This window comes from Elephas maximus, chromosome 7, assembly GCF_024166365.1.
Source record: "Elephas maximus indicus isolate mEleMax1 chromosome 7, mEleMax1 primary haplotype, whole genome shotgun sequence".
NCBI classification, from domain to species: Eukaryota; Metazoa; Chordata; class Mammalia; order Proboscidea; family Elephantidae; genus Elephas; species Elephas maximus.
In genome coordinates this window covers 120,097,767-120,110,948 of record NC_064825.1, presented here as the reverse complement: position 1 = coordinate 120,110,948, position 13,182 = coordinate 120,097,767, and the positions used below count along the sequence as shown (strand labels likewise).

At 36.9% G+C, this 13,182-nt stretch overlaps 1 protein-coding gene and 1 pseudogene across 1 annotated transcript; both read left to right on the top strand.

Moving 5' to 3' along the window:
- The first annotated feature begins 704 nt into the window (after window positions 1-704).
- On the top strand, window positions 705-1,945 carry LOC126080599 (olfactory receptor 5B3-like; annotated as a pseudogene).
- A 9,987-nt stretch (window positions 1,946-11,932) lies between these two features.
- Window positions 11,933-12,880, top strand: LOC126080847 (olfactory receptor 5B3-like). Its single transcript, XM_049892036.1, has one exon. The coding sequence runs from the start codon at window positions 11,936-11,938 to the stop codon at window positions 12,878-12,880; it is 945 nt and encodes a 314-aa protein (XP_049747993.1). The 5' UTR covers window positions 11,933-11,935.
- The last annotated feature ends 302 nt before the right edge of the window (window positions 12,881-13,182 follow it).

Here is a 13,182-nt window from a genome sequence, read left to right as displayed (position 1 = left end):
CCAGGTAAAGGGAGTTTCCCTAAGGTGTGGCCTGCACCACTTTATCTCTCAAGAGATAAAAGAGAGGAGAAGCAAGCAGAGAGTTGGGGATTTCATTCTACCAAGATAGCAGTACCAGGAGCAGAGAGCATCCTTTGGACCTGGGGTCCCTGCACCTGAGAAGCTCCTCGACCATGGGAAGATTGAGGACAAGGACTTTCCTCCAGAGCCAACAGAGAGAGAAAGCCTTCCCCTGGAGCTGATGCCTTGAATTTGGACTTTTAGCCTACTTCACTGTGAGGAAATAAAATTCTCTTTGTTAATCCACTTGTGGTATTTCTGTTATGGCAGCACTAGATAACTAAGACTCCTTGGATAAGTTATTATTTGTTCTTGCAACTCAATTTACTTATATACAAAATTAAAGTTAGATGGGTGATTCATGAAGATCTTTCAGCTTTAACAATATATAACTGTATAGATAAGTTATCCACTGAATTGTGTTTTCATGCTTATGCTTTAGATTTGAAGAATGCCAAAGAATAGATTATTTCTATAATTAAAAATGCACAGGGTAGTTATACATTTCAATTTCTGTGCAATTATTTTTTGTTTACTACATTGTTTCTTCATTTCCCATTGCTCCAGAACACTTCGTGGTTTCCAAATAACATCCATGGAGATCAATAAAGAGGGGGCTAAAGTCATCCTACTAGGACTAATCAATGCTTCAGAATTGCAGACCTCACTCTGGTATATTTACTCTGACGCAGCTCACCACTGTGGTTGGAAACCCAGGGAATATTGAGTTGATTTTATTAGACTCTTGCCTACATACTCCTACGTTCTTTTTCCTCAGTGACTTTTCCTCCAGTGGGTTTTTGTTACTCCTTAACGGTAACTCCAAAGGTCATGATTAAGTTCCTCATAGGAGATGCGCATCTGTCAGTTTGTTGTACTGTGGGGTCTTTCGTGTTGCTGTGATGCTGGAAGCTATGCCACTAGTATTCAAACACCAGCAGGATCACCCATGGTGGACAAGTTTCAGCTGAGCTTTCAGACTAGGAAGAAGGACCTGGGGGTCTTCTTTTGAAAGAATTATCCAACAAAAACCTTATGAATAGCAGCAGAACATTGTCTGATCAATGGGCTCGAGCATGGTGGCAACGATTTTGAGGATGGCTCAGGACCGGGCAGCATTTAGTTCTGTTGTACATAGGATCACTATGAGTCAGAATCAACTCAACGACACCTAACAACAATAACACTAGAAGACAAAGTCATCTCCTACAATGCATGTGCTGCTCGGATGTTTTTCTTTGCAGTCTTTGCCATGGCAGAAAGGTACCTCTTGGCTGCAACAGCCTATAACTTCTATTCAGCAGTATAACATAGAAACTCCTATATTATACCACCACCATGACAACAGGTGCTTGTGTTCATCTGGCCATAGGCTGCCATATATGTGGTTTTCCGAATCCCTCCATCCAAATTGGAGACACATTCTCTCTCTCCTGTATGTCCAATATGATACTTCACTTTTTCTGTGATATTTCAGCAGTCATGGCTCTGTTTTGCTCTGATAAACACATTAGTGAGTTTGTTCTTGTTCTTATATCAAGTTTCAATGTCTTTTTAGCTCTCCAGGTTATCTTGATTTCCTACCTACCTGTTCATATTTATCACCATCCTGAAGATACACTCAGCTGAGGGATAGCAGAAGGCTTTATCCACGTGTGTTTCTCATCTCATCGCAGTCTGCATATATTACGGCACTGTCATTATCATGTACTTACACCCAAGTTCTAGTCATTTCATGAATACTGACTGAGTGGCATCTGTGTTCTACACTGTGGCCATCTCCTTGCTGAACCCTATACTCTATAGTCTGAGGAGAAAGGAGGTCAAGGATGCATTCAAGAAGGTTGTTGAGAAGACAAAATTGTCTCAAGCTTTAACCTTTTAATGATGTACAGCCTACAAAATTATATTTTCATCCCTCTCAGATATTCTCCATGCAGTATCTGAAATGTTAAGGACCATAGGGGTTATTAGAAAAATGTCCTTTTTTGTTGGCTCGATTAATCTAGAGCTAAATAATTATAACACATTAATAGATTACTATTTCTGTCATTAATGAGTTATTTGGTGAGAGAAAGAAAATTCACATGACAATTTCTAAAAGATAAATAATCGAAAAAAAGAAAACCATTGCCATCGAGTTGATTCTGACTCATAGTGACTCTGTAAGGACAGGGTAGAATTGCCCCATCGAATTTCCAAGGAGTGCCTGGTGGATTCGAACTGCTGACCTTTTTTTGGTTAGCAGCCATAGCTCTTAACAACTATACATCATGGTTTCCAAAAGATAAAAGACAAATAACCAGATGACAATAAAAGTAGAACAATAACCAAGTCATTTTTTTTTACCTCATCTTTATGTGACTACCAACTCTTCACATTTTGTAAAAAAAAAAAAAAAAAAAATGTTGATTTAGAATTATAATAATGTTATGGACTTTTTGCCTGAAAATATCTAGAAAAAGGTACCTGGAAATGCAACAATTAAGGAATCAGCAACTAACCAGAAGATTGGCAGTTCAAACCCACCCAGCAGCTCCCAAAACGAAAAACCTGGCAATCTAATTCCATAACTATTTTTTTTTATGCTTTAAGTGAAAGTTTACAGTTCAAGTTAGTTTCTCATACAAAAATTTATACACACATTGTTATGTGACCCTAGTTGCTCTCCCTATAATGGGACAACACACTCTTCCTTTCCACCCTGGATTTCCTGTGTCCATTCAACCAGCTCCTGTCCCTTTCTGCCTTCTCATCTCACCTTCGGACAGGAGCTACCCATTTTTTTTTTATCTGCTTGAGCTAAGATGCACTCTCTTCATGAGTACCATTTTAGGTCTTATAGTCCAGTCTAATCTTTGTCTGAAGAGTTGGCTTCAGGAATGGTTTCAGTTCCAGGCTAACAGAGAGTCCAGGGGCCGTGACTTCTGGGGTCCCTCTAGTCTCAGTCAGGCCATTAGTCTGGTCTTTTTACTAGTAATTCCATAATTATTAAACCCCCAAACCAAACCTACTGCTGTCAAGTCAAGTCTGACTCATAGCGACCCTATAGGACAGGGTAGAACTGCCTTACAGGGTTTCCAAGGCAGTGGTCTTTATGAAAGTAGAATTCCACATCTTTCTCCTGTGGAGCAGCTGGTGGGTTCAAACTACTGAACTTTTGGTTAGCAGCCGAGCACTTAACCCCTGGGCCACAAGGGCTCCTTAGCCTAGAAAACTAAATGGGGCAGTTCTATTCTATCACATGGGCTCACTATGAGTCAGAATCAACTCCATGGCACACAACAACAACCAATATTTAGAAATGATTAAAGCCATTCATCCATTGATACTTAATTTGAGCTACATCATCTCTTATCATTCTCCTACCAATTTACCCACTTCATTTATACTGATTTCTTGGACAACCCCGGGCATGGCCCTGCCTCAGGAATTTTATACTTATTATTCCTTCTGCTTGTAACGTTTCTTCACTTCTTTCAGTTTGATGCTTAAAAGTTACCACCTAAGGGGGGTTATAGAGACCTAACATGGGCTCTTTATAAAATAGTCACTCCCCTGCCAAGGACCTTCTTTCCTCAGCCTGCTTTATTCTTCATTAACACTCAGCTATTTAGTATATTTATTTGTTCCCCTAGTCCTCTATCTCCCTCAGCTTGAATGGAAATTCACTGATAGTAGCTTAATCTGGTTATGTCTTAATAGTTAGTCTATCCTCAGTACTTAATAGTTATGTCAGGCTCATAGAGATTCTCAATAAATACTTTTTTAAATGAATCAATTAAGCTTTGAGTCCAATTGTATTACTATGCTTAATTGTTAAGCCACTGAAAATTTTAATTGGCCATGCATAATATAAATATTTTAGATAGAATTTTACAGAATCTCAAGAAACACAGCACGTTTTCCACTTTGCTGAATATATATTTTTCTATATTTTTAGTGCTTACAATCACAATTTTACACAATGATTTTCTAAAAACCCCACTATTCAATGAATTATCTCAAATAATCTCTTTTTTTTTTTTTTTTTACTTAGGAATGATGTCTCATTAAGTGAAAGTAACACATCATAAATTCTATTTAGTAATAATAAAAAAACAAAATATGACACTAAGAGTTTTGAGATTTTCTATTTTTCTGGAGTCAGTTGAGATTGTGTTTCTAGAAATTTTTCCTTTTCATGTATGGTATCTAATTTTTTGGCATACAATCATTCATGGTGTTCTCGCAAAATCCTTTTTCTATAACGTTGGTGTTAATGTTTTCACGCTAATTTCTGATTTTAATTATTTGCACCTTCTCTCTTTTCCGTCTTTCTAGCTAAAGGTTTGTCGATGTTATTCATCCTTTCAAGGAACCACCTTCAGGTTTTGTTGATTCTCTTTATTGTTGTTCTAGTCTGTATTTTATTTATTTCTGTTCTAATCTGTATTATTTCCTTCATTCTGATAGTCTGGGAATTAGTTTGGTCTTCTTTTTCTAGTTCCTCAAGAAGTAGGCTATTGATCTGAAATCTTTCTCTTTTTGAGTGTAAGCATTTACAGCTATAATTTTCCCTCTATGCACTTCCTTCACTGCTTCTTCGATGTGTAAATTCATGTCTTCGGTCAAATTTAATGATTTTTTGGCCATTATTTCTTCAAAATTTTTTGCCCCTGTCTCTTTCTTCCTTTTTGGTACTCTCATCCTGTGCATATTGGTATACTTGGTGGTGTCCCACATATTGTTTAGGCTCTTTTCATTTTTAATTGTTTTTCTTTCTGCTCCTCCAACTTGATTCCTTATTGATCTATCTTCAACTTCACTGTTTCTTCTGTCTGCTCAAATCTGCTGATGAAATTCTCTAGTAAAGTTTTCTTTTTTGTTATTGTAATTTTCGGCTGTTTGGTTTCTTTTTATAATTATTATCTCTTCATTGATATTATTCATTTGTTGAGACACCGTTCTTCTGGTGTCCTTTAGTTGTTTGTGTATGGTGTGCTCTAACTGTTTGAACATATTTGAGACTGTTGATTTAAAAATCTTTGACTAGTAATTTCAATATCTCGTCTTCCTCAAGTTCAGTTTCTATTAATTTCACTTTTCCTATGAATAGCCCACACTTTTTTCTTTCTTGGCATGCCTTTTAATTTTTTGTTGAAACTGAAAATTTTGAATATCTTAATGTGGTAAATCTCAATACCAGATTCTTCTCTTTAAGTTTGTGGTTGTGTTTGTGTTTAAGTAAGTGCTTGTTTAGTAGCTTTTCTAAACAATTTTAAAGACTGTATTGTTTATTGCGCATGGTCTTTTTCACATATGGTAACATATACAGTTTCCAGGATTAGGACCTGATATCTTTAGGGAACATTATTGAGCTTATTGCAGATTTGTTTTCACTTATGCTCCTATATGTACATTACACAGATTGTGTGCGGAGATGAGGCCACATTACACACAGGCACTCAAAGTTACAGGCTGTTTTAGGCTTCAACATCAGTAGCTGCACCTGCTGGAACCTGTTGCTTCTTCAACCACCATGGCAAGAGAAGAAACAACTAGAGGTTGTTTGTATGTTTTAACCCACCCAGAAATGGCATATATCTGCTCTTCCCACAGTTCAGTGTCTAGGACAAGTATATGTCTCTGCGTAGCTACATAGCATAAACATGAATATACATAAATATTGGCAGTTCGAATCTACCAGGCACTCCTTGGAAACCCTATTGGGTGGTTCTATTCAGTCCTATAGGGTCACTATGAGTCGGAATCAGCTCAAAGGTAATGGGTTTTTGGTTTGGTATACATAAACATATTGTTAGTGTTAGATGCTATCTAGTCAGTTCCAGCTCATAAAGACCCTGTGAACAACAAAATGTAACACGGTCTGGCCCTATGACATTCTTGTGATCTTTGCTATGCTTGACTCCATTGTTGCAGGCATTGTGTAAATCCATCTCATTAAGGGTTTTCTTCTTTTTCTCTGACCCTCTGCTTTACCAGGCTTGATGTCCTCCTCCAGAGACTGGTCCCTCTTGATAACATGTCCAAAGTAAGTGAGATGAAGTCTTGGCACCCTCCTTCCTAAGGAGCTCTCTGGCTTTACTCTTTCTGAGACATTTTTGTTTGTTCTTCTAGCAGTCTATGGTACCTTCAATACTCTTCACTAACACTGTAATTCAAAGGCATCAATTTTTCTTCGGCCTTCCTTATTAATTGTCCACCTTTTCATGTATAGGAGGTGAATGAAAATACCATGGCTTGGTATTTTACATATGTATAAACATATACACATGTGTATTTAAAAAAAACAAACTCACTGCTGTCAGATTGATTTCAACTCATAGTGACCCTGTAGGACAGAGTAAAACTGCCCTATATGGTTTCCAAGGAGCAGCTGGTGAATTTTAACTGCCAATCTTTTGATTAGCAGCTGAATGCTTAACCACTATGCCCCTAGGGCTCCTACATATACATATAAAAATCAAACATATACACATAAAAAAATATATATATACACATAGAACCTCATTTTATGTAGTCTCACTATATATAATCTTATTATACAGCCTTATTATACAATCTTATTGTATATAATGTTATTTTGTGTGTATATAATGTTATTTTGTGTATATATAAAGTCTCATTTTATTTATTGAGATAATCTCAAGGAGCCTCAGTGTCACAATGGTTAAGCACTCAGATACTAACCAAAAGGTCAGTGCTTCGAACCCACCCAGAAGCTTTATGGGAGAGAAGACTGGGCAATGTGCACTCCTAAATATTATAGCTTAGGAAACCCTATGGGTCAGTTCTACCACTTCATGTAGGGTCACTAAGAGTGAGAATAGACTTAATGGCACACAACATCAATAACATATATTTAGTCCTATAATCTTGAAAACCTTGTGAAGGTTATATTATTATTTCCCTCTTCACAGTTGAGAAGCTGAAGTTTGAAGTAGTTAAATCACCTCCCTGAATTTGAGGCCAATCCACCTGACAGAACAAATTTTCAACCATTACACTTGCCTGACTAAATATGGTGTAGTAGGTTTGATTGAGTGTGTGTGCTCAGAGGCAACTGTACAGAGAATGGAATTAATCTATTTCATTTATTGGGAAAAAATTGCTAAGCCTGATCTGTACTGTTAAGGCAAATGGATGTTTTAAAAAATGATTTTTATAAAGGAGACTTATTGAGACTTCTTTGAGAAAGAGCAAAAAACAAAATGAAATAAAAATAAAATTCAATTTAAAAAATCTTTCTATAGCAAGTGCTGGCAATTATGTGAGACAATTTGAAATCATTTTTCATGTGAATATAAAATGGTAGAGTCACTTCAGAAAAGTTTGTCAGTTTCTTATAAAGAAAACATATACTTACAACATTACCAAGCAATCCAACTACTAGGTATTTTATTCAGATGTTATGAACATAAAAACCTATTTTCACACAATACAGTTCAGGCAAATGTTTAAAGTGGTTTTATTTGTAGTCATTAAACAGTGCAAGCAACACAAATGACCCTCAACAAAGGAATGGATAAAGAGTGTGTGGTGTCAGATAATGTAATACAAATCAACAATAAAAAGAATGTCACTACTGATGAAGGCATCAAAGTGGACGGATTTCAGATGCATTATGCTAAGTGAAAGAGTACTACAAATATTAGGATTTCATACATATGACATTGTTGACAAAATTATTTGGAGACAATACAGTTTAGTGGTTGCCAGGAGCAGCAGGTGGGAGAAGGTATTGGCCCAGATACGCAGGGGCATTTGTTTAGTTGATTAAGCTGTGCTATATTGTGAATGTAGTAGTGGTTACATGACCATTGACGTTAGACTAAGTCTTACAATTATACACCAAAAACTGGATATTTCTGTATGTAAATTATACATAATTAGAAAGTGGGGAAAAAAAGAAGAAATGAGTACAAGTAATGCACAAAAATGTGTGCACCCTGCACTGAACATAGCCACCTAGGTCCCCGTGGGCAGTATAATTGCTTCTGGAATAGAAAAATGAGGCAAGGAGACATAGATGCCCTCATGGAGGGCATCCCCTGAGGGCTCTGTGTCTTTATAACTCCCTCCTGGTTTCCACGCATTAGCCTCTGAAATCACAACATCACTCCATGTGACATCAACAGGAGGGACCAGACTGTGTACAGAATCCCTTTGGTAATCATTTGTTCGAATTAACACTGACAGTTGTTGGTTAACATGCAATCTTCCCCCAAACTGAGTATTTGCAGTGAGTCTTAAACTACAGGCAGGGAAACATGCCAAAAGAAAAATTATATTTAATGACTTGAAAATAATATCTCCTTTATGAGTTATTTTATATTATCAAGTGTAATCTCTCTGCTCTTCTAGATCTTTAACTAGATCAGCATAGTGTTTTCACATAAGGTAACATTTACAGGCCCCGAGGATTAGGACCTGATATCTTTGGAGAACATTATTGAGTGTATTGCAGATTTGTTTTCACTTATGCTTTTGTATGTATCACATAGATTATCTGTGGAGGGGAGGCCTCATTACATGTTGCCACTCAAAGTTACAGGCTATAGAAGACGTCAACATAAGTTCCTGCACCTGCTGGAGCCTACTGCCTCCTCAGTCACCATGGGGAGAGAAGAGACAACTGGAGGGTCATTCTAATGCTTTGACCCAGTCAGAAATGACTTACATTTGCTCTTTACAACCATAGTTCTGTGAATTATGTGGGAGATGGCATTTTATTATGTTTGTCTTACAAATAAGGAGGAGGTAAGTGACCCCTCCAAGAGCACTGAAAGAATGCTGGTATATGCAGGACTTCAACCCACATTTGGCAACTACATGTTAATGTTCTTCACCTTTCACTTCCTTAAAGATCTTAGAGACTTTTGACCAGTACTTGAAAGATAGATCTTCTCTAATAGTATCAGTGCATTATCCCATGGCTGAATTTCTGATTTTGAATTCACGATTCAGAATTGGTTTTCTCTATCTAATAGAAATCAAGGTAAGCTTTTTATTTCATGTGCAATTTTAATGAGTAGATAAGTTCATGTAAAAGCAGTGGGTAAGTTTTATATAGTATCAGTTATTTGATGCTAGAATAAGATATTTTAAACACTTTTGTAAAACAGTGAGGTAAGACTGGGTTATGTCAAAACTTCCATCAGAATGAACTTAAGTGATACTTAAGAAACATCATTTTGTTTTCCAAAAGAAGATGAGCCAAAAAAAAAAAAAAGGGATAAATGATACTCTGTTTGAGTAGGTGGTAATTTCACCTTGTTCAGTAGCTGTTGGACTCTAATTAAAGGTAAATACCTCTAGTTGAAGGTTAAAAACAAATAAAAAATTAAAAGAAAACAAACAAAAAACAGTAGAGAGTAAAACGACACTTCTTTAAGCAATAGAATGGTCCTAACTGAATAGCAAGACCCATACTCCATTTTAACCTTTATAATCTCACACTTATTTTTACTAAAACATCTACAAATACTGATGGTGAGGAGGCTAAATAGAACGGGATTTTTGTTTGATCAGAACTGGGCCTAAACCTTGAACTATGAATTCTCCTGATACTAGCTATGTAATAGTAAAACTCAGCATGACTTCTTGAAACTCAATGGTAAAATGGAAATAATAATACCACATCAATTTCAAAGTTATTCTGAGGGTTAATTGAAACAATATGTGTTTATATACATATATTATCATTGGTTGCTGAGAATAATATATTCTTAAAGTGATTATGTGTTAAAGGTTGGCAGACATAAGACTTTAATAAGCCAGGCATGTAAAGTGAAGCTGTGAAAGGATTAGGAAGAAGATGGTAGAGAGTCCTTAGCAGTGGATGGGTGTCCTATCCAAGACTTCAAATTCAAACAAAAAATATAAAATATTGTGCCCACACACGAACAGATCCAAATAAAAAATTTGAAGACATGGAACATGCCACAGAACAGATATGCAGGCAAAATGCACCTATAATCTATGAGTTTTCAAACTTTGATCTCTGTGATTCAGCTATGGGATGACATTAATACGAGAAAGAATGACTTTAGGAAAATGGTACTCATGCTAAAATACAGATTTCAACAAATAAATTAAATAAAAGGATCACTCACAGAAATACTGGCACAGCCCACATGTGTACTTGGGGGCACTGAGAAACACTAGGGGGTTAGAATATCTCAGTGGACTCAGCGTGTGAGGAAAGGCAAGTAGATGAGTGAGGCTATGAGATGTTAAAAACTTACGCACATTTTAGAGACTCATGTCTTTTTTAAGACCAACATAAAGGTCATCATTACATCCTAATATTATGCCTAATGTTAGACCTAACACTAACATTAATCGAAGTATTGCACTGGGCAAATCTCTGCAAAAGATCTCTTTAAAGTCTTAAAAAAGCAAAGATGTCATTTTGATGATTACGGTGCACCTGACCCAAGCCTTGGTAATTTCAATCACATCATGTTGTATGTAGAAACTGGACAATAAAAAAAGAAGACCAAAGAATTGACGCATTTGAATTATGGTGTTGTTGAAGAATATTGAATATAGCATGGATTGCCAGAAAAAAGAACAAACCTGCCTTGCAGAAAGTACAGCCAGAATGCTCCCTAGAAGGGATGATAAACAGCCTTCATCTTGCTTACTTTGGACACGTCATCAAAAGGGACCAATTGCTAGAGAAACACTCATGCTTGGTAAAGTATAGAGTTCAAAAACGAGGGAGACTCTCAATGAGATGGATTGACAAAGTGGCTGCAACAATTGGCTCAAACATAACATACAAGTGTGAGGATTATGCAGGACCAGGAAATGTTTCTTACAGTTATATGTAAGGTTGCTGTAAGTCAGAGACAGCCCGACAGCACCTAACAACAACAACAACACTAATCAGGCTATTTGAACACCCAACTCTACTCATTGTCTTTTATGCATTATCTCATCTAATTCTCAAAATAATACCTTGAAGTAAGTCTCACTACCATGTTTATTTTACAGATAGAGGATATGGGGCTCTAAGAAGTTAGGTTAGGACCAATGACCACTAGGTAGTGAATGATAGAGCTGATGCTGAATACATACGCACCTTTTCACAGTGTGGAACCTCTATTCCCAATGCTGTATCTTCAGTTCAGAATTGTCTTTGCTGGTAGTACATGTCTCTCCTGCTGCAGTTGTAGCGCCACATCTACTATCTATATATCTCTTAGTTATTTCACTGTGTTATCTCAAGCATAGGGCTTGGACCAATGGAGACAATCAGTAATTTTAAGTTGATTTAAATTCAATTTGATTTAATATCAATTACAACAATTGAGAATACCTGTGCTTGGAACCTAAGCATGGCTTTGCCAGCGAATATTTCTGTAAACTTAAATAAATTACTCAGCCTTTGTGCTTCATAAATTAAATGGGGATAATAATAAATCAACCTCATAGGGTTGTTGAAAGGAATATATGAATATGCATATAAAACGTCTGGAGCAGTGTGGGCATGTATACAACATAAAAGTTTTCATTAGGCTTTGGAAAACAGAGTTTGAAGTTTATATCATTCCAGACATGACATCTTGGCCAAGTTATTACCTTTGCTACAGTTCAGAGTAAGAATTAATAAAACTTAGGGGGACATTCCAAAAAGATCTTTCGGCTGTAACAGCTAGCGACTGCGTAGTTAACTTATGCACTAAATTTCATTGTCAAGCCAATGCTTAATGTATAGAGGCTATTGAAATACAAATTATTGCTATAATGAGATAATGCACATAGTATTTATACAATTCAATTTCACTACAATCTCTTTTCTGTTTAACACTCTTCTTTTATTCCTCATTGACACAGGGTATCTCTTGATTCCCAAATAACATCAATGGAGAACAGAACAGAAGTGACTCACTTCATCCTGCTAGGACTAACAAATGCCCTGGAGCTTCAGTTCTCCCTCTTTATAATGTTCACTCTTATTTACCTCATCAACGTGCTTGGGAACCTAGGTATGATTGGGTTAATTTTGTTGGACTTTCGTCTCCACACTCCCATGTATTTTTTCCTCAGCAACTTGTCTCTGGTGGACCTTTGTTACTCCTCAGCTGTCACTCCCACGGTGTTGGCTGGATTCCTTACAGGAGACAATGTCATCTCCTACAATTCATGTGCTACTCAGGTGTTCTTTTTTGCAGTATTTATTACTGTGGAAAATTTCCTGTTGGCCTCAATGGCCTATGACCGCTACGCAGCTGTGTGTAAACCCCTACATTACAACAGCACCATAACAACAAGTCTGTGTGCACGGCTGGCTATAGGTTCCTATGTTGGTGGTTTCCTGAATGGCTCTATTCACACTGGGGATACATTTCGTCTATCCTTCTGTATGCCCAATGTGGTCCATCACTTTTTCTGTGATCTTCCAGCAGTCATCGTTCTCTCTTGCTCAGATAGACATGTTAGTGAGATGGTTCTTATTTTTGTGGTGAGCTTCAATATCTTTTCTGCTCTTCTGGTTATCTTGATATCCTACCTGTTCATATTTATTACCATCCTAAAGATGCGCTCAGCTGAAGGATATCGAAAGGCTTTATCCACCTGTGCTTCCCACCTCGCTGCAGTCTTTATCTTTTATGGGACAGGCATCTTCATGTACGCACAGCCCAGTTCCAGTCATTCTATGGACACAGACAAAATGGCATCTGTGTTCTATACTATGATCATCCCCATGTTGAACCCTCTGGTCTACAGCCTGAGGAACAAGGATGTCAAAAGTGCATTCAAGAAGGTTATTGAGAAGGCTAAATTGTCTCTAGGCTTAACTTTTTAATATAGTAGATTTCATAACAACCTAGTTTATTCCCCTCAGGTCTTATCTGTTCAAGAGCTAACACTGAGGCCTTCAATGCACTTAATTTCTAAGGTGATGCTCTTACATCCTCCAAAGTCTGTTGTCTAGAAAAAAGAAAACAGTATGTCTGGAAATGTAATACATTAATGAGAATGGCTAGGGTAGAACTGAAGGATACGTGGGTTTTGCATTTCAAACACAATTTTAATGACACTTGATTTATTCACATGTTCTCTACCACATGCAGGTACAAGCATATATGTCCTACCAGCCACACAAAA

What these genes read in the sequence shown, in the direction of transcription:
- LOC126080847 (XM_049892036.1), top strand. Translation starts at nt 11,936, where the DNA reads ATGGAGAACAGAACAGAAGTGACTCACTTCATCCTGCTAGGACTAACA.